Source organism: Lepidochelys olivacea (genome assembly GCF_965140295.1).
Source record: "Lepidochelys olivacea isolate rLepOli2 genome assembly, chromosome: 3".
Classification (NCBI taxonomy): Eukaryota; Metazoa; Chordata; order Testudines; family Cheloniidae; genus Lepidochelys; species Lepidochelys olivacea.
This window is the reverse complement of record NC_140413.1, coordinates 119,889,087-119,911,754: the sequence shown is the minus strand read 5'-3', so window position 1 is coordinate 119,911,754 and position 22,668 is coordinate 119,889,087. Positions and strand designations below refer to the sequence as shown.

At 41.7% G+C, this 22,668-nt stretch overlaps 1 protein-coding gene across 13 annotated transcripts in view; it reads right to left on the bottom strand.

The window, feature by feature from the left end:
• ARID1B (AT-rich interaction domain 1B) overlaps positions 1-22,668 on the bottom strand; it is a 415,499-nt gene that overhangs the window by 16,205 nt on the left and 376,626 nt on the right. For all 13 annotated transcript variants that reach the window (XM_084622879.1, XM_084622882.1, XM_084622874.1 and 10 more), the window contains 4 exons: positions 20,208-20,417; positions 16,397-16,601; positions 3,635-3,773; positions 2,006-2,178 (listed from right to left, as the gene is read on the bottom strand). In XM_084622879.1, the coding sequence (XP_084479005.1) occupies positions 2,006-2,178; positions 3,635-3,773; positions 16,397-16,601; positions 20,208-20,417 (727 nt within the window). The remainder of the gene's footprint in view (positions 1-2,005; positions 2,179-3,634; positions 3,774-16,396; positions 16,602-20,207; positions 20,418-22,668) is intronic.

The following is a 22,668-nucleotide window of genomic DNA, read 5'->3' as shown; positions in this document are numbered from 1 at the left end:
GAATTAAACCCATCAGGTAGAAAGCTTTCTTCTTCCTCAGTGTGCTAAAGGCTCAAGCTGGACTCTGTTCATAGTTGCTCTTCTTAGCCCAACAATGTTGACTCAAACTCAAATCTCTAAATATCAGAAAGCCTTATGTTCTAGCCTCATGGCTTTAATTAGCACCCTGTAGCCACAGGGCTGTTTTCTTTCCCTTTCCCAAAATGGGGCTGATGTCTGTGCATAGGATCCTGTATCCTGGAGGTATCCCCCTGACCAAGGCAGGTACAATTCTAAAGGGTCCAAGAAGAGACTTGGTCAGCACCAGCCGTGACATCATTTAGTAACAAAGGATTCAAGGAAGTAGCCCCATCTCTCTAGTTTGAGATATTTAACATAAAAAAACAGAGGTGAGGGTGAAGGTAAGAAGGCAAAGGCTCGTCTTGGAAAGGAAGAACAGGACTTCTCCAAGAACAAAGCTTTCCACTTCCTGTCACTTGCTGCCTTAGAACAGGCCAGATTCGTAACTAAAGCAATGGAAAGAATAGTAGGTGAGAGAACTAGGCACCCTTATAATAAAGAAGCAAAGAAGCAGTTCTATTAATTCCAGGAGCTAGAGATTGAGTTATATGCATGATAAGAGGGTATTTGAAAATGCTACAGGAAGCCCTGGAATTGTTCCCGAAATTTTGTATGCAATCACCACCTTGCCAAACTCTTTTATAAATGCAGAAACACCATCAGCAGAATGAGCTGAGTGAGGGAACAGATTTGAATCACATGTGATCATCTTTCCGAGAAGCTTGAGATGATATGACAAAACTAATTTTTACTTGTGACCTAATCTAAACGTGAAATAAATGGGTATGTGCAGTAAACCAACCTGATCTCAAGATGGCCGTGGAAATCAAAATAAGTTTAAGTTGGAAAGGATGTACTTCCCCTGAAGTTCTGCTGTACCAGGGGCCAGGGCAAAAGGCAAGGGATTTAAAGGAAACATAAGGCCTCTACCCAGCTGCTGTTCCAAATGGTCTCATCAGTATCACTTTCTCTCTCTTTTTTTAAAGTACTGACACCAGTACATCACCACTTCTCCTCCTCTCCCTGCTCTTTGTCCTTTTCCTCTCTGTTACCTCGTCCTTCAGCTGCCACTTCATACTCTTAAACCTCCATCATCTGCTCTTCTCTTTTCTGCTCTTACGAACTCTGAACTGCTTCCTACCCTCTCCCTTTCCTATACACAAACATGTAGGAGAACAGCTCAAATTATTCTTTCCTAAGATACTTTAAAATTCACAGAAAGACCCTGAGTGAAGTGCACCCAGGGACTGAGTTAGCTTTAGTGTTATTCTCATTTTTAACTTTCTAAAACACTAATCTTTGAATTACGTGGCATCTTTCACCACAAGATCTCAAAATGCCTAACAAACCTTAATTAATTATACCTTGCAACACTTCTGTGTGCTACACAGTTAAGTATACCTATTTTACAGATGCATAACCTGAGGCAAAGAGGTTAGGAGATTTGCTTAAGACTGCACAGTGAATTTGCAGTTGAACCATGATAACACCTACGAGTTCTGACTCCCAGTTTCCTACTCTAACAATCAGAAATGCTATCCCAAGTTGTAATATAGTTTACTATATTCAAAGATGCTACTAGAACATTAAAAAACCCTAGCCCCAACTAATTTAACTTGCTGATCCTTAATAGTATAGTCCAGTCACAAACTGTACAGTGTAGTATTCCTGAACAACCATTTTGGGATCCCGTTGAAGCCTGAAGCCTACACTTATATAATTTAACTTTGAGAGGCGGAAAAATGACTAGAGAAGACTGAGGTGTGGTTACACTTCCTTTATTGCCATGGAGATACGATGTTGCTGATGGCAAGGATAGGAGGATATGCAAAGAGACAGGGAGAGCATGCAAAAAGAGCCACACCAAGCACACATTGACAAATCAAAATACATTGCTTGGATGAAACTAGGGAAGAACACACTGAGACTGCCACTTAGTAGGTACCTTTTCTTATCCCACCAAAAGGGTCCTTATTCGGTTCATAGGGCATCCTTCCCATCATATCTGGCATGTTCATCCCCTGCTGGTATGGTGCATTTGGCGTCATGGAGTTTCGCTTCGGGAATGCGGAATCACTTACATCAGAAAAGGGATCGTGCACACTAACAGCACTGTTTCTAAATGGACAGACAAAATGAAGGCATTAATGTCATAGGAACACATGCGGGAAATTGTGATACCAGACCAGACTATGGTCCTTCTAGTGCAGTATCCAGTCTTTGCTAGTAGCCAGCGCCAGATGCTTCAGAGAAAGGCATAAGAAATGCCATAATAGACAATTATGGAATAACCTGCCCACACGAAAAGTTTCTTCCTACCCCTGCTTTTTCCTTAAGCATGAGGGATTTTTTTATCCAACCTAATGTAAATGTGCATATTGCCATTAGTCACATGAAAGTCCTCACCTTTTTGGAATCCAGATCAACTGTTTGCTTCAATACTCTGAGGCAATAAGTTTCACATGTTAATTATGTATTGTGTCAAAAAGGTATTTCCTTTATCAGTTTTAAATAGAATTATCTTTCAAGTTCACTCAATGTCCCCTTGTTCTCATATTATGAGGAAGAACAAACAGCAGCACTTGATTTACCGTCTCAATACCATTCAATATTATGGAGTGGCTGTAACCTTTGTGGCTTCAGCTAGCTTTATTATAAGCCCTTATAAACATGGCTTGAAAAACTGAGTTGCTCTGAGAACTGCCACATTTATTCTGAAGGCAAAGGAAAATATTTTTACAAATAGGAAAAAAATTAATCAAACTGTTTGAATGAGAGGTAATTAAAAAAGTTTTGCTACTACCCCTTCTATCTCTCCACCTAGTCAGATCTCTTTGAAGACTTGTGCACCAATTACAACTGAAGACAAGAGACTATAATTAAGCAAAGTTGTGAATGATTTTGTTGTGGATAGTCTGGATCTCAGTCCTGCTCCCACTGATGCTGCTGAGAGTTTTTTGTCATAGACTTTAGTGGTAGAAGGATAAGGCACTGTGTGTGCACAAGGACATTGCCCTTGGCTGGCTGACTGCTGCTTAATAAAACCACAAGGATCCTTCTCTATAGACCAGAACGGTCCTCCTGCCGTTACTAGTTAGTTGATAACTAACAGAACTCTCCCTTTAGCTCAGGAGCAGGAGACTGTATGTTTAGAGGTGAAGGACCAGGGTTTTAGTCCTTGCTCTGCGCACGTACATAGTTTATGATTGAAAGGACCATTATAAAGATGATCATGAGCCCACTTTCAACTCCGAAAAATCTCCATGTTCTCAAATTTTAAGGTTATCATTGACAACTGAAGCATTGACGATCAACTCAGGAATTCTGTTTTTTTCTAAATGTACATTATTAGGGGAATAGAAGGCAGAGCACTGATAACCATAGTTGCTGCAACCTGTTGCAGAGCAAGATGTTATGATGCAAAATGACCATGCAAAGATGCCCTTGAAAAGAACAAACAAACAAAAACCCTAAATGCTGCTTTTCTTTATACAAGCAACACCCTGATGGCACACTCTTCTACTCTATGTAGCAAGGGTAAGAAAGGTGAAATGAAGCACTGAGTTTTCAATACCTGCCGCCCTGCATGGGCGTCATCTGTCCATGAGGTGTTGATGCTGGTGTTGGAGGCTTCAGGTCGCCTGGCACTTCTGTCATGGAATTACTACCAGTAGACTGAGGAGTCTGTGGACCTTGTAGGGAACCAGAATTAGCTGGCAGATTTAAAATAAAGACATATTAGATATATCAAGCAATGTACTAGGGAAGCAGCAATCATCAAGGAGAAGAGAGTTATTTTAAAATGAGTCTGCTACTCTGCTTACACACTATGCATTTCAGTATGTCAGCCTTCCTGAGCATCCCCTGAGATTGGTATATTCAGTGTTGTACTATCCCCCCATCTTATCTAGAACTATGAATTTAGTCCACTGCCTAAAGCAACATTAATGGAAATCATCTAGGCAAAGGACCTTTAATTTAAATAATAGGTCAGAGATGCAAAGTTAATTGTCTGTAGTTTACATCAGTGTAACTGGTACCCTGTTCATAAAATGACATAACTTCATCAAATAATCAGTACCACAATACAAATATTTATACAGCAACTTTCACCCTGAAAGATTACTTTACTAACTCAAACTGATATATAAATACTACAACAGGATAATTTCATCTACCACTGAAATGCATCTTAGAGGTGAAACGTGGCAGCCAGTTAACAGTGCACAGCAATCTTATACAACCTATAAGATAGGATGAGAGGAATACTCTATGGAAAGAATACTGTATTCTTTGTTAAATATAGAGGGAACTTTAGTTAAGAATAAAGCAGTTACCAAAAATAGAGTTTGAACAGGACACTGTGGTTAATACCTCATATCTTGTGAAATAGCAAAGGAAAGTTTAACAAGTGGTTAGGACCTTGGTTTTACACATCATTCAAACATGACCACTGAGAGTCGAATATACTTCAATATACTTCAGCTCTTGAAGAAATGACATAGGTAAAGCAATCTCCGAAGTACAGTATGAAAGGACATTGAAGTTCTTTGCTTCCATCCTGCACTTTCATAGCTGGTATTCTGCAGATGTCTTCCTCTGGCCCCACTGAACCATTTATTTCAAGGAAAAGGTATGTCCATGCTTAGTGTGTGTCTGTCTAGATTAGGTAACTCTGCAAGGCCACCCATTTCATCTGCAGCTACACTTATACTGAGTTCTCAATGAGGGATGGAGAGCATTTGCACCCCGGCACGCTTTCACCTTGTTAAGTGGCTACATTCTTACTATAATTACAAGGAGAGAGAGAGAATTCTGTGAAGAGTTCTATTCCAATGAGAATGAGCAGTTATATATGGCCCACTTAACTGAATATATTATACAAAGCTGGTGATGGAATACATTCACAGTGTACCTTTTAAGTAAACCTACAGATACCCTTTTAACTTTAATACCAGGTGAACATATTCACTGCATGAGATATTAGAATATTTTCCCAACTAATTTAGTTTTAGAAATCTGGTAGATGAAACTATACAAATCCATGTATGAGCTTTGGATCTGATTTGCCATGCCCCCCATTATCAAGACCCCTACTGACTTCAGTGGGAGTACTACCTGAGGAGGGCTTGCAGGATCAAATCCTTTAATGTAATTGCTGTAAACAAAGATTCACCAGAAGGAAAAACAGAGCTCTAGAATATTTAGAAAGAAAATCTTAACTTAGCCTTAACTTGGCATTTCCTGGTTTTTTCACCTAGATGGCTACAATCTGTCATGTAAACTCTTTCTAGCGCCTGGCTTGTCTACATGTGCTCAATGACTAAATGACAAAAATGTGTACACCACTGCTAGGAGGAAAAATCCAGAAGGAGGCAGCAAGGGTTAATCTGTTCTGATTTCTGGAAAGGGACAGTGGGTCAGAGTTGGCCCCAAATCCTAGGAATCACATCATCTTGATGGATGCAGCTCACGCCTTGCTTCGGTTTGCTTCATTCACATCTGTACTGAATCTTGCCAATATCTGGAAATAATTCCTGCTCCTGAAACATCAGGACCTTTGCACAGCTTGTTTCATTAGTCCTAATGGTGCCATCCTTGGTCCTCAACTTTCCCAACTGTATTTGATTTATGCCCATATAGTAATGAAGTTCTAAGAGCTTTTAAAAATCACTGAGCCCATTAATAGATGAAGAAAACCAAAACACAAATACAACACAAACTCATGTGCAATGAACATTACATTTGACTTGGAACTTTGGGTACATCTACGCTGCAAAAAACCCCCACCAACCCTTGTGGCAGCAAGTCTCAGAGCCTGGGCTGCACTATGAGGCTAAAAAGAGCAATGTAGATGTTACTGCTCAGGCTGGAGTGCAGGCTCTGGCACCCGGTGAGGGGGGAAGGTCTCAGAGCCTAGGCTCCAGCCTGTGCCTGAACCTTTACATTGCTATTTTTAGCCCTGTAGCATGAGCCCCTCGAGCCTGAGTCAGTTGACCTGGGCTTTGAGACTCACTGCTGCGGGTTTTGGTTTTTTTTGCAGTGTAGACATACCCTTTGGGTGCTACGGCAATACACATTCAAATAACAATACTAATGAAAGTCACCATGTGCATACACAACAAACCCTTTGACTACATGAAAGAAGTCGAGTGATTCAGCTGTTACACCGCCCCTCCTCCCCCCCATAAATCTCAAGGTATCCACTGACACCAGGCAAATTCTACATTACTTCCCTGAAAAGTGCAAAAACCTGAAACCATTTCTGAGTTAAGTTATACAGATTGTAGAGTCAATATACTAGAACCAGGTAAGCATCCTAGCATAGCCCCATGCTATTTACTATAAAATACAATATTGCCTCACCACTATATTTCAAGCTTCTCTCATGATGGGCCATTAAGTGCCAATTAAATTTTCCCCTAACTCACCTCAGGCAAGAAGAACTTAATTCAGATCTAAAAAATAAAGCTGACAGCAGTTAAAATATATTTGCAGTATTTATGGGTTGCATAAATACACCATATTTTTATTATAAAATAATACTCTGTTTTATAGTATTTCCTTATATAAACATGTCTGACTCAAAAAATCAGAACGCAAAATGAGATACCCAGCTGAGAACTTGAAAGCCAAATTTCTACCTGCTGACTGTTTTTAAAAAATGAATGGTAACAAACAGCTGAAAAATGTGTTGTGCAATAGAAATGCCAATACCAGCACAGTGAATGCAAGCTTCCCGAAACTACTTTGTCAGTGTGCCTCAACTTTGACCTGGCAGAAGCATTTCTAGAGATGTGAGAGCATTACAATGTCTGTGCCTGTAAGGTTGTGGAGTGCCTACAAGGACATAAGTGTGTGAGATGTGGATTCTGTCCACTAGGAAATGGACAGAGAACAACAAGTAGGCCACTGAAAAGTTAATCTATGGTTTTTAAAGAGTGTTAATGTACAAAACACATTCTTCATGGCAGAAAAATCTAAGCTCCTCACTCAAAACAATGGTTATTATAGATAGGGCAGACTGAATTGCCTATTATTAAGATTGCCCGACACTTCTCTTTATTATAAGACCCTGTTTGCCAAACTTTAACCATTTGGACTGAAATTTTCCAGACCAGGTATTTGCTTCAGGATGAATTTTTTATTTGGAAAGTTTCAGTCAAAATGGTTTAGTTGTTTCTGGGAATAAAGCTCAGGGAAAACACATGGTTTTACCCATTTAAAAAAATCTGGCAAGTATTCTTACAGAAGCTTTAGTGTACTCATGCTTTGGAGCATGGACTTTAAATCTGGTGTGAGGCGGTCTTTGTGTTAGTGGTGTGTCTTTTTCCGCCTTTGTGAAAGTCCTTTGTGAAAGCCTTTGAAAAAATCAGTTTGCAAATGCTCACTAGTGACTTGCTAGACCACAGCTTAACTCCCCCAAGTTGCTGACTACACTGAGCATGCTCCAGTCTAGGGCTGGGCAGGACTTTCCCTGAAATTTCTGTTCCCGATTGCTCTGGGCTGTGCTGGATTTGGGTCTGGGCTTGGAACAAACAGCAGAAAGTCCATCTCTTCTGTGCTCTCAGTGCTCTGCCTGCTGGGCCCAGGCCGATGGGGAAGTTGTCTGAACTGAATGAAGAAAGGAAAAGACATAGACCAGGAAGGATGCAGGGGTAGTAGACTGGGACAAGGAGCCTGGGAGGGGGAGGACTGGGAACCAGCAGGTCAGGGGACTGAGTCTGTCTAAGGGATTATGGGGGGAGACCGGAGCTAACTGGGACTGGGAACCATTGGGGTGGAGAAAAGTTGTGTGTGTGGGGTAGACATATGATGAGGAGGGTGTGAGAGAATAGCTAGGACTGGCTGGGCAAAGAGAATGGGAAGAGGAGCTGGATGTCGGGGGACACTGAGACTGGATGAGAAGCCTGGGGAGGGAGACTGGGACTGGCAGCTAGCAGGAATAAGGAATGTGGAAGTGACTGGACATCAGAGGAAAGGAGATGAGAGACAGACTGGATGTGGAACTGGGAGAGGCGGAACTGGGACTGCTGGGCAAGGAGACTGGAACTAATGATGGGGTGAGTGAGACTGGCATGGGGAGTTTAAAGGGTGGACTGGCTGGGCAACACCGAGACTAGGATGAGAAGCCTGAGGTGAAAATACTGAGACTGTCCGAATAAGAAGAATGGAACTGGGACAAGGAGCCAACGGTAGGGAAGAGACAGGACAGGAACAGGGGCAGAGGGAATGCGGCAGAAAGGGTCAAGGCAGAAGAGTCTGTGCCCGCTACAGCACATTCCTCTCCAGAGACTGAAATGGAGCCGAGATTCCTGAGTCTCATCATTCCTCTGCTGTTGGCAAATATCTGTGAAACCAACTGGCAAAACAACTCATCACCCTCTAGTGCTGGTCCACATAGAGGATGACAACCTACTATTGCTATCAGTTATTCCATTAGCTCAAGAGGTCTGTTATATGGATCTAAAGGTTTCAACTGCTGATGAACCACATGGGTGTCAATAGGACATCACATGATGGAACTTGCGCTCAGAAATTACAAAATGCCAGAATTAAGGTTGTCTATGCTACTTAATTGGCCCCTGTGCGTATGCATTATGATACAGTCTTTAATTACATGATCACATACAATTTTTCCACAAGACCCCTGCCTCATTTAGTGCACAGCACTGATATACTCTGGGGATGAATCAGCACTGTGTAGTGAAGGAGACTGTTGTCTGTAGGACCCTTGCCTCATTTACGGTAGAAGTTGGAAGGTATGAGGCAGGGGATTACAGGAAGAGAAAGAACTTTCTCATGCTTAAGGCAATTGAATGCTGTTCTGGGAACTGGATACTATCCTTGTCTGTATTACACAGTTCCCATGTGATACTAGGCAAGTCACTTAAACCAAACTTTTCATAGGTGGTCACTCACGGTGTTTTTCATTTACTTGATATGAGACCCTGTGGTCTGATTTGCAGAAGTGCTGAGGACTCATGATTGCAACTGCAGTCAATGGGAGCTGTGCTTTGAATATATTAAGTACTATATAATGCTAAATACTCTGAAAAATCAAGGTCCTAGGTGTCTCAAATTAGGCTCCTCAGATTAGTGGATACTTTTGACCATGATCTCAATTCCTCCCTGTAAAATGGGATAACAACCCCTCAGAACACAGGGGTTTTGTGAAGACAAATTAATTAACGCTTGTGAAATACTCAGATATTATACTGATGAATAACATAGAAAAGCCTATGAGGAAATTAATAATTTTGTATTCAGAGCAGTAAACAAGGCCTTAGGCTACACAATGAACAAAATACTGAACTGGAGGAGAAAACAAAATATTGTAGAGCTGCTCACTAAGTGATCAATGTCCTTTCTGCGCACTGAATGAGGAATTGGTCCTTTGGAAAAAAAAATATGATCATGTAATTAAAAGACTGTCCCATAATGCATACGCACAAGGGGTCTGAGCTAAGGCTGCACAGGCAAGCTTAACTCTGGCATTTCCTAACTTTTGGCTGCTTGACTTTGCCATCACAATAATGTTTTCTGAACATAGCTTTTGTGTATGTTATATAAATACCGTGTACACACACAGGTTATTTATTATTTATACTGAGTACTGTCCAACATGTAGTAATACTTTTCCAGTTAGAAATCATGAAACTAAACCCTTTTGTCTGTGTGTCAAAGCTGCTACCTGCTCCTCCTTCAAATCTCTCCTTACATCCCACTTTTGTTTAGATTTTCAATGCTACGTTGTGTTCTGACACTGTTTATATCCATCCTTGAAGCTTATCTTTTTGTTTCTACTGTAACTGTTTAAGTTGACTGTAAACTTCTTAAAATAGGGACCCTGTCTTGTTACTTTGTCAAGTTCTACATAAGCACTCAGTACTATAAAACAACAACAACAGAGAATTAAAAAGAAGGAAACAGACAATTATTTTAAGTGTTTAAGCTGTGCATACAAGACCATACAGCAATGGCCAGAAAAATACTCCTCTGTGTCTAGTCAACTCGTGTAATATGTGATTTTTCAACATACAAAAAAACCTGAGCAGCACCTGCCTTATAGGTGCCACCGCAGACTTTAAAAAATTGAAAGAAAATTGTCTGAAAGCAACGTCTTAAAAGCCTCCTATATGGACCAATTTGATGCTAGCTGCTTCCTTAAAAGGCCTGCAATGCTTGGGAGTGTGATTTCAGGAAAGACCCTTTATTTACAATAGTTCAAATGTGCAGTTAATAAAAACAGAAAAAAAAATTCTTCCTCTTGCCAGAATTATTTTTCCTTCGGGGGAAAAAAAAAAAAAGAATGCAACCTCTTGAAACTCCATTACTAGGAGGCCTGACATGCTCTCTAGGATATCCCTACCTTTTGCCAGAAGCTACAAATGTATACGCTAAAGTAAACAATGGAAAGGTTACTGAAGGTTAAGTACATTCACATACTTCAGACTGAACAGCCAGACGCCATGCTGGGAAGATAATTTACACAGCACGAACCCAGTGCCCTAATTCTGACTAGGGTGGGGGTGGGGAGGGGAGAGTTAGTCAGATATGCCACAGGTCTACAGTGAACAGAGGTCAGTGAGAGGGCACCTTTATTTATAACCCAGACCCTTTTCTCATTTATCTTCCACTGGGGATTCCCCGGTTGGCTACATGACAGGTTTTGTGACATCACCTGTCAGCTAATAATAGAAATTCAGTCAGCCACCTGCCAGTAAAGATGGATGGGTTTTTGGTTACAAACTTACTAATTGAATGACTGGCTTTTTCCCCCCCTCCACCCAAGTCTTGTCTCTGCTGCCAAGGAAACACAGAGAACAGGCTGTTGGATCTCTGTGTTACAACAGGAGCACAAACTTTCACAGGTTTGCTATCATATGATCTCAGAGACACCATCAAGACCAAAGTCTTGTCTGGATTTTATTCAGGAGTTCCCCCAATCTATTGCTGAGTACTGCCCAACGTTCACCAGGTGCTATGACAGGAAGGTATGGTCCCACATATATGTTTATATATTCTGCTAAGAATTATTATTAGCAATATTTTCCAATTAGAAATGATGAAATGGAATCCTTTTCTCTGTGTGTCAAAGCTGCTACCTGCTCCCCCTTCAAGTCTCCTTACATCCCACTTTTGTTTAGATTTTCAATGCTATGTTGTTTTCTGACATACATCCATGAGCTAACCCACAACCAATTCTGAGCCAGTACAGTAATGAGTAATAAACCCCAAATACACAGGCTAACAGTGGCCATAACTTCCAGATGCATGTGTACCCAATTGATCTGTTTATTGTGGCTAACAGAATTTCTTTTCTGACCAATGAAAGAATCTATAGTGTCAGAGTGGAAAACAGATCGTATATGTTGGAAGCTTTTTGCAATTTGCCTCCTGGTAACCATTAGCGTTTTACCATAATGGCCAACTTGTATTTTCAATTTAGAATTTTCCACAACATTCATATATATTTTGGTTAAGAATATCAAAACACGAACGAGCTTATGGCTGTATGGAACACTCTGTATTCTTCACAAGAATCTTCAAAAAGCATTAGCATCCTGGATAGAACACTTATGAGGATCTTGCTATTCCGAAGTGCTTGTTTGTCTGCAAGAAGCAGCTCCATGACATGTTCAAGGCCATCTCTTCTCATATGATTTCTGAGCGGACTGGAGAATTTCTGACAGTAGCATACATTCAACTCATGCTTTAAAATGGACAATTAGAACAAAAACAACAGTAAGTTGGTTGAGGTGTAGCTGACTCTGGCCTCCATTGAACAAGGCCCACTGACCTACTGCTTTGCTGAACTAGTCCAACTCTTCCTTTGGAGTTGTTGGGATATACCTTGAATTGTCACAGGCAGCAAAGACAGCTAAATTCTACCTTCAGTTACCACCCATCCTCACTGAAGTCAAAGGGGTTACAAGAAATGTAAGTGATGGTAGAATTTTGATCCCCCAACCTCCTTATGTAAACCATTGGGCTATGTACCAAAGAACACTCTTCAGCCACAGGATTTCAGTCCCTTTACTTCAGGGCTTTGGTTTTATTTCTTCAAAACAAAACTGTTTGATACAAGTTCAATATACCAGTCACATGCTTTCTCCCGACCCAGGGTCTTCTGCAGGAGCCTAACTACTCCCTGAAACTCTTACATTCCTTCTTAGCCTGCTCCCTGCAGGATTCCACTCCACAGGATATCTACCAGGGAGTAGCATATGAACTCTGAACTAACTCCAGCAAGGAACTAAGGGGCTACAATGCAGAACATTGCAAAGCATAACTCCTAGGCTCTCTGCTGCCTAATCAGAGTCCTCAGCCCCAAGGTAGGTGCCCAGGCTCTGCATAAAATGCATGGGGCAAGTTAGGCACCTAAGAAAGGGAGCCTCAGAAGCCAGCACGCTGAGTGGGGAGCCACCTAAGCTACCCGGGAATGAAATGCAGAAGAAAAGGGCAGGGCTTGGGGCTCAAATTCACAAAAGTACCTTGGCACCTAACTCGCAGCGATCTAGGCCTTAGGTGCCTGACTGACAGCCCAAGGAGGTGCCTGTCTATGCTGGAGTTAGATGCCTAAGGCAGATCTGCCCTTTCTGAAGAAGAGAGAGAGAGAGACTGACTCTATAGCCCCAGGTCAGTCCTTTCTCGGGGGAAGGGGAGGAAAAAAGAGAGAGAGAGAGAGAGTTTGACTTTGACTTTATAGCCCAGTGGTTAAGGGCACTCATCGGGGAGGTGTGACACACAGGTTCAAGTCCAGCCTCCAAAATATATATTTAATTATTTATACACAATGAAACAGTTCCAACAGGAGAAAAGAGAGAGACCCCACTCAGAATACTCAACAGCCCAGTGGTTAGAGCACTCACATGGGAGACCTATGTTCAAATTCCTGTTCCAAATCAGGCAGACCAGCAATTTGATCCTGCGTCTTGCACATCCCAGGGAAGTGCTCCCTAACCACTGGGCTACTGGGTACTCTGAGGACAGACTGACATGCACATGCGTGAAAAACTGCTTGCCCCCGGTTGTCTTTTGTGCAAGTCCTGATCCAGTAGACATGCTCAGAGATATGCTTACTGGCTTGGGTCCTGCGAGTGAATGACTCATTTGAGAATCCTACTGGGGCTTAGGCATGAGTGAAGGCACAAAGCAGCTTGTTAGCTGTGGGGTAGCCATAGACCTTAGGTGGCTTGGCACTTGCCCACTGGAGGCACCTAAATGTTGGAGTTCGGCGCCTAAGTACCTTTGTGGATCTAGCCCTCAGTTCCTCCCCTGACCCAGAGACTCTGGTAGGATCCTTTCTACTGTCTGAAACCTCTTCCTAGCAACCGAGCTACTTGCTGGTTTTCACGGAGACCATGTGATCGTCAAGCTATCACCTGAACCTCAGCCTCACAGAATCAGCTGTGAAACAGGTGATTTGTCACAGGAGGGGGTTACACCCAATTCCCTTTAGGGCAATTCTTCCTCATGTATTGATTTAGGCATCAATATCGCAACTGGTTCTGTGCAGTTAAAGAAGCAGGGTTCAAAAAGGCTGCTATGTCCAGCACAGGGGTGTCCTGCACAGAACCAATCTCATGATGTCTTAATGTTTAAAAGCAAGAACCTTTTAGTCTACTGCTTCCTGTTCCAGTGGGCTCCTGCTCTATTTGCAAGCCAAAGATGGATGGATTACCTAAAGTACATCTATAATCCTACTGCTTTTGTGCAGTTAAAACATTAATGTTGCCATAAACTGAAGAAAAAGAAAAAAAGAGCTGTTAAGAGAACAGGCCCTGTACTTTCTGCAGCATCTATACCTCAGCAGGATTTCATGTATTAAAGCTGATACACACTGGGAAAGCCTTTTTCCACACAGAAGTGCAGCCCATTCAGTGACACAAGTTCTTTTCCACCAAACAAAATAAACCTTGAGATCTTTGCTTGAGTCCTTCCCTCTTCTGGTCCCTATGTCCAGCTGTGTTTTTATTTTGGAAAAATAGTTTCAGTTCTGCTCCCAGACAGCTTGTTTGAACTGAATGTAATGTTGTGATAAATTCAAACTTGGACTTTGCAGTTTTCATTTACAGTTTCAAGGTGCACATGGACCTGCAGGGCAGCCCATGACATTTCTCTGCTTTTGTTCAAGGTCTGGATATTTAAATCAAGATTCTTTAACTCAAAATTCAGACAGTTTTATGATGATTGTTCCTGGACCACTAACCAAAATTACTGAATGGCAACATTGTAAGGGAGTTGGGGAGAGGAAGAGGGAAGCGAAATATTTATTTAGTTTTGCTGCTTAATTAAAAAAAAATTTCCTTTTCCTCCTCCCTAATGAGTCTAATGGTCTCAGCTCCATTTACTGGTCCTTGCTGTAGGTGATGCAGCCAAATTCAACAGCTTTCAATTTCGAATAAGAGTGCGTGTGTTGACTAATCTAAACTCCTCTAGGGAGTCAAATACTCTGACTGCTGCTCTTGTTTATAGAGTCATAGAATATCAGGGTTGGAAGGGACCTCAGGAGGTCATCTAGTCCAACCCCCTGCTCAAAGCAGGGCCAATCCCCAGTTTTTGCCCCAGATCCCTAAATGGCCCCCTCAAGGATTGAACTCACAACCCTCGGTTTAGCAGGCCAATGCTCAAACCACTGAGCTATCCAATACGTGGGCCTTTCCCCCTCCTAAACTTGTTTTTCAGAGTAACATACTTGCTTGATACAGTAAATACCTATTGCTGGGGTACATGATAACCTTAAGTATTTGTAAGGTATAAACATTTAGCGTGCTTAAAGGGGTGAACTTAGTGGTGATGGAAGGTAAATTTAAACTGAATATCAGGAAAAAATTCATAATACTGAATTCTATTAGACTATGGAAGCAGTTTAAACAGAAAGCAGTTTAAACCCTATCCCTGGAGACATTTACAATACTGGACAAAGCACCACAGAGATCATCAGAAGGAATAACCCTACCTGGCAACTGAATGTAACTGCATGACTTAATAGGTCTTTTCTATTTCTAATATCTATGACAGAGGGTCACAAACTAAGGGGGCAGCTGGCTGGTTTCCTGGCTCTTCTCCTTATTTCCAGCTGCTAAAAGAAATCAAGTTATATTAAATACTTTCCTAATTTCACATTTCCATGTAAGCAACTGTTGTCACTTTCACAGGGATGATACTATGTTGCTAATGGGAGGAGGTGGCCTGTGTAATAGTGAATGCTCCCCATTCACTATTTATCTGAGATTATTGTGTATTAAAAAGTACTCCACACCAGGAAAGAGTCTGAGAATTCCATTTTTCTGATTCACACTTACAAAAGTCTTTGCCCTTCTGTGATTTCATGCAGACAGAAAATAGTGCATACCAATTAAAAGTCCTCTTTTCCTCTTCTGCCTGAAGCCAAGAAGTTAAATACTCCAAAAGGCAACAATACCTACTATTTATTCTTTCACATGTAAACATGTTACTCCTCTAGATTTCTCTAGCTTGAATGTCAATCATGATTGTCATCTTATGAGTCTTGAGTTGAATGCAGGCAGAAAAAATCAAATCTCATTCTCCTAACTACTTTAAGCACGATACTGTACATGAAGATTCATTAACCAAAATCAACCATTTGGACTGCAGTGCCCTTCTACAGCTGACAATAGGATGCAGGCTGCTAGCACTCCATCTAATACACAGGATTAGCAACAATGGCAGAGGAAAGTGACATATTCTAAACTACAAAGCTTGATATTGTACTATGGGTGTTCTCTAGTCTCTCAACTCTCTCCATTTGCCAGTATTTCAAATAAACAGTAGCGGAGCAGCAGGCTGAGTTCCATTTATTGGACCAAAAGCTGCCATTCTTACTCACACTGAGTAGTTCTTTTACCTGCCAGCAGGCCCATTGAAACTCAGCTCCAGATTTCCAATAGTTGAAGTGTGGGTGGGAGAATCCAGCCCTTCCTTCATTTGTTTATTTAGTCCCAGGTATCTGATGTCATACAGAGAGCGAATGCAAGGGATGGAAAATCCCTGTAGAACACTGCTCTTATTATTCGTTTCCATTTAACAGTTTGATCGTTAGAATGCTTGTATTTTTCAGACAGAGAAAAAGAAATGCTTAAAGATGTGTGGGCATATACACATCTCTAGCCTACCCCTTAGAGTTAACTTTCATGCTGTCTTGGAGCCAGTTCAGAACACAAATAGGATTCCCAAGGAGTATTTATTTAGCTAGCTTATCTAAGGTTAGCAAGGGATGCTTCTAAAATGTTTGCTGGGACAGGAGATTTGAGATGCAGGATGTAGTCTAATGAATTATTGTATAAGAGGCTGCAGTTCTTCTACTTACCAGGAGATGGCGGCTGAATCTTAGGTTGTTTCTTAGTATCTCCAGTGCTGAAGACCTCTGGAGGGGGCTCCTCCCCTCGTTCAATCTTACACTCAAAGGCAAACAGGTACTGAATATACTGTTTTTTCAGGGAGCTGGCTGCGCTGCTTGAAGTGCCAACATTCAGGTTGGTTGCCAACTCGCGCCACTTCTTGTTTTTATTAACCTACCAAAATAAATGGCAGAAGTATTGGTTTGCAGCAAAGCAGCTTGTTTAAAGCCAAGAGGAAAAAAAGCACTTAATGTCTTGGTTTACTTTTTTTATTTGCCTCTTTTAACTAATGCTCATTACTCCCCGCATTCAGTAATGCACTGACAGCGTTTACAGTTATAAACCCATTAAGGAACCTGCTGATAGCTACATAAAAAGCTTGTTGAGAGTCTTCTGCATGGTGCATCTTTTAAATGCCTTGCACTCTTCCAAGGCTTGTGCTATTCAGTTAGCTATTTATCTCCATTCAAATGCACACTCACTGACTCTCTCTCTGACACACACACACACCCCTATTCTAATTAAAAAAGCAGCTTCTAAAAACTAATTTAAAAAGCAATAACAATGTTATTCTGCAGTTTAAGTGTTTCAGCACTGATATGAAAAACGTTTGCTCCAGAACAGCCAACAGCTGTCAGATAGTTTAGCCTGTAATTTCTGGTTCAAATCCTTTCACTTTAAGGCTTCTTGTGGGATTGATCAATGATCCCATTGCAACAGGAGATGCAGAGTCAAGTGAGGCCCCTTCTTATTAATTAAGACAGACTTCAAACACACTGGGACAGTGCAGTAATGTTCTGTACTATAGTTCTGCTGGCACAAGCATGCCATTGGTGTGAGCCTTGTTTTGCTGTGTATGCCAGAGTATTGAAAGGGACTGTTCAAAGTATGTTCTTAAATTGAGGCACACTGGATTTACCACACCAGATCAGACCATTGGTCCAGCAATCCCTCTAGTAATGACCAGTATTTTTCCTTTAAACAAAGGTGAAAATGCCCCAGTGTGCATCAGGCTAGATGTGCAGTGCTGGGTGTGATCCTATCAGGTGCTGAGCACCACTGAAGTACATGGAAGTTGAAAGTGCTCAGTGTCTCTTAAGATTATATCCCGTGGGGGGTAGGGGGAGCTTACTTCTTGAATGCTATGATCAGTTTACATCCTGAAGCATGAGATTTTATCATCCTATCTTAGCTTAAATAGCTACAAAGTTTATTACTGGTCATATCTGTTGCCAACCTTATATGCCAGCCAAGAAGATATTTATATAGTTTTTATCTTTGTGTTCAATAGCCCCTTCACAGCTGCCAGACAGGACGGTTCTCTTGGCAAAAGAGTTAATAACATGCAGACTGGCATGGTCGAGTGAAGAGCTTTATTTTCCCTGTGTATTCCAGGTACATCTGGCAGCAACCCAGGGGTCAAAGAGAAAGTGATTTTCATAAACTGGCACTTTTGAGACTTAAAACTCCAATCACACCGCCCTTTTTTGCCCATTTACTTAGCACTACGTGGTATACAATGAACACACTGCGTAATGCACGCAGAAGTACTCAATGCCTAAATGTCCAGTATATTGGCATATAAAACAAGGCTGCCAACAGCAGGTCTACCCATGGATTTGGAAGAGAGAAGCAAAGCGCTATTTGGTGTACCGTGAAATGCAATACTTCAGGAGGATAAATGCGCACCATCGCTGCACATCTACATCCTGTCACTCACTGGGCAGAGATCATGAAACGTGGAGAGCAGTGGTAGGGGGAACTATGCTTTTCAGGTGGGCACCATCCAACTATATTTAAATAAATCTCATTAGACGAACACGTGCATTTCTCTGTAGCCCTAACTAGAGAATACATGTTAACAGGCCCACAGCAAACTATCAACCTTTGTAGCCTACAAACCTACAAATCAAGTTACTTTCAAAATTGTGTCTGAGTCAGACAGCATCTCCTCACCGGTGATATATGTTGGTCCATACTGGAAAGTAAGCTTGGGCCCCAAAATGTGTTTTTTAAAATTTAAAAAAGAAATTAACCTTGTTGTAAACAAACATGCAGGCCTTTTTAGGATTTCAAATTTCAACTCCCACTTGCCTCATATTTAATGGTTTAATATTAACCAATTGTGTAGAAGCATTTGAGCTTCTTTAGACACTGAGACAAATGCTATAGCTAGTCTTAAAAAGAGGCTGCAGAGTGTTATGACCAATAACAAAGTTTGCAAGCTAAGGGAAACTCCGGGGCACACATCAGCTGGTCATTGCAAAACTCAAGATCGAATCCCACCTTTGGACAGCATTTAACAAGTGGCAAGGTGCAATACATTTGATCTTTCTACCTTCCTCTGCGGCGCCAGTTAGCATCACTGGACTTGAAAGACCATGATCTAATTCAATATGCTACATCATGCTACATACAGTACTACTGTTAAAATCAGCAGTAATCACTGCTGGAAGTGGGTTTCCAGAACTGGCTAGGTGGGAGGGTTACCAGGGGCTCACTTTCCATGGGCCCAATTCAATTTAACATACTTCTGTTTTCAGATTGTATGTTTTAGTGTAGAGATCTCATGTGTATTTTAGTTACATCTAACTAATAATTTAGGGCCTGATCCAGCAAAGTGTTGATCACCCTCAATTCCCCTTAATTCAGTTCGAGTTGTGAGCTCTCACCATCTCATAGGAAGCATTCAGCACACAGCAGGCCTGGGCCTTAGGTGGAGGGGGAAAAACATACTACATAAGAAAGAGACAGCAAGGCAAAAAGAAGGTTTTGAATCCCAAATCCAATAATGCTACTACTTAATATTTAGCATCTACTCTAGTGCTTTACCCTTTCAAAGTGCTCCACAAACATTAAAGGATCAACCCGGCTCTAAAGACACGAATGGGATTGAACTTAAATAAGTTAATGTTCACAGCACCTGTGTGAGTCAGGCAACTATTACTAACCCCAAGTCGCACGTGGGAAAAGGAACCTCACATTCTCTCACCTGTGACATCACAGGCCTCATATTTACTCTTGGTGGGAAAGACAAGGTTCAATGCAGCAAACTGTATCTCTGACTTCTATGTCTTTTTTATTTGCAGCCCCTTCCACAGTCTACCTTCCTGTCTTTCGGTTAGGTTTCCCCATTATTTATTATTATTGTATTTATATAGATTTAGACAGTGCCAAACATGTGGTAGGTATTTTCCAAACAGAGGAAAACACAAGTCCCTTCCCGGCTGAGTGTACAATCTAAACACACAGAGGGAAGAATGGTTTGGGACAGACATTGCTTGCACATTAAATATTCCTGCCACTTCCTAAGAGATTTGAACTGACTTTTCCTAGAGGCATTTTCCTGTCTGAGATGGATGGATTTCAGGCTCTCTCTTTTCTTCCATCTCTAGAATAGCTGTTTTCCATCACCTGTTTTGATCTTCTTCCATGTTTCTAACCCTTCTCTTTAATCCAATGGCCTTCTCTTCTGATTCTCTCTTAGCACTACTAGAGTCCCCTTGATCAGACAGCAGCCTAAGCTCCCTTGACACTCGGCAATTTAGAGCCACACTGTGCACTATGAGAGCACTTGTGCAGCCCAAAATGAACCTCAGGACTTGTTTACATAAACACTGAGTTCATGGCAAGCTGGAGTGTAAATCTACCACAAACCGAGTGCCTGTGTGGACCTTGCCTTCATCCCTGGGTCCACGCCACTTCCCGCACCTTCATCCACCTTCATTCCCGCGCCTTCATCCCATGCCACTTCCCACGCCTTCATGCACTTCTGCTCACCTGTGCTAAACCTCCGATCTCTTTGACACAGACATAAAGCCTGAACAGGTCCAGTGGCTTCTTGCCTACAGCCGGCAGACTGGCCACAGGCGTGCCCCTTTCTTCCATGAAGGTGAGGTATCGATCCACCCACATCTTGCGCTCTGGCTCACTTCCCAGCTCATAGACTTTTGTGATCTTTTCTCCAGTTGTGGTGGAGGAACTTGATTTCTAGAGCACAAAATGAAAAAAAATAGAGTTGGGGGAAGGGTGGGAAGGGAAAGGAAAAGAAAGTAAGATACTCACAACATTGAAGAAGAGAAGATGTCAAACAAACTAAAGCTGTCACACAACAGTCAGGAATGAAGGCTACTAGTTCTGGCACAAACAGTACATTCTGTCCATATACTGCAAGTTACATGATTTTAAATAAAGGGCCCAAACTCCCCATTTTCATTATTTTCTTATGTTTCTTTCATTGATCTGAGCTTTGGATCCCAGAAGGCAAGTTTCTGATGATGCCTCAAGTCATTTAAAAAATAATATCTAGTTTTTATATAGTGCTTTTCATCCGCAGATCTCAAAGTGCTTTACAATTTTAAATTAAGCTACATTAAAATCAGCCTCTTTTGAACAACTTGTAATAATACAAAGAACACCCTGAAAGAAAGAAAGCACTAAAATGCTCCATCAGAAGAGGAATTCTGAAGAAACAGCTTAGAGCAGAAGCTAGGACGACCAACCTTCTTTGGGAGCAGGGTTGGAATTGGGCAGAGGTAGGTGATTATGTCTTACCTACTCTTCCCCTCATGGCTGGCTAAAAAAAAACAAACCGCAGAAGAGGGAACCAACTGTCATTTTCTCATACCAGCCAATTTGAGTACTGGTCATGAGTAACCACTCTCTTCACTTGCAAACGTGAAAGAGAACCACAGAGTATAGCCATCACATGTATTCAGCGTGTGCAGAAAGAGCATACATAGCACACTGATGAAAATTAGGGCTATAAACAGAAGCAGAGCCCCTTCCAAGTAGCTGGGCCAGGCAATGGGAAAATCCACAAAAGTGGAGGGTGGGAGGAAAATTAGTTCTCCCTCTGTTGAGTAGTAGGAATGGAACCATTATGTGGTTACTCCTCTAATTTGACCTCATCCTCCTCCCCTTGTAAGGAAGGGAAGGGAGAGGAAACAGCTGGTGGATCTGTGTAGAAGTGCATCCACCAGCCTGCCCTGGACCCGTTCACCACACCTTTGCTACGCAAGCAGAGACCCTTGTGTGCTGGGCTCTGTGACTCACAGGGATTGCACCCCACTCATGTGTAGCTCTCTCAGTAGTGTCCCCCTTCCACACAGGATAAGTGCTCTGGGTTCTGCTGCAAGAGGGCCCTCTGCCCCTACAGAAGAGGGGAGATGATTTGCCCCCTAGTGAACTTGGTGTTATTCAGAATTAGACATGATCAGGACATTTGAACACAAAGGTATGTGGGAAGGAGATATTCACATGACATCATGGAGAAGGAAATGTATTCTGTATATATAACATATCAGAGGTGTGGCCCCGGCTGAGGTAAACATTCCACCTATCCTTGTCCACCCACTGCCCTTCCCCTTCTTAACTTTTCTCTATTTTTTTTTTTTTTTTGCCTTGTAGGGTAAAATATTTTAAAATAAGCAAAAAAAGTTTTGGACTGATCAGCTCTAAACAAAATTCCCAAATGTACTTTGGGATGAGTACAGAACGAGCTCCCTGTTGATCACAGGGTTCTGAACAGGGCTTGGCACTATGGCACGATGCAACATGTAATGTGGAGACACGCAGCTTCCAATAACTTTAGCCTGTTGATTACTGTGGTGTTCAGAAAGCCAACGGCAGCTCACATAAAGCATTGCCACCAATCACCTTGTACACTTTGGTCTGGAAAATCTGAAGAGCTCCAAATCTCACTCTGGTCTCTGCCTGAAACTTGACAATGTTGGGGAAGAGCCAGGAGGGAAGAGAATCAGAGCCAAGAGGATGTGACCCTGCAGTTCCATTGTTGTTGTTATTTCCAGTGAATGGATATTAATTTTAATTAAATAAATAGCCTCCTGAAAAGCTCCCCATTTTGCTAACTGAATTTCTAATTTCTTCAGTTGTAATCCTCCCTACTGATATGTATGTAATATTATCTTTCACATTTTGAAATTAGGAGGTGCAATATTGAATTCAGTGAACCAAATTCAGCTGTGCTGCAACTCTCCTGGAAGTCAATGGAGCCAAGGCTGAATGTGGTTTACCGGTTTTAAATGGAGGGAGGTGTGTGCACTGGCATAAGCCCCATGGATTAGGCTGTGAAAGGACAAATTTAATGATTCTGTATGTGGTTGTGATATCAGTTCTGTAACTGAAATTGCTTCATCCCACGCATTTAGGAGCATTTTGCTTTTAAACAGTATTTAAGCAGTAATCTTTTTACTTCAAAGATTATTAAAATGGAAAGGAA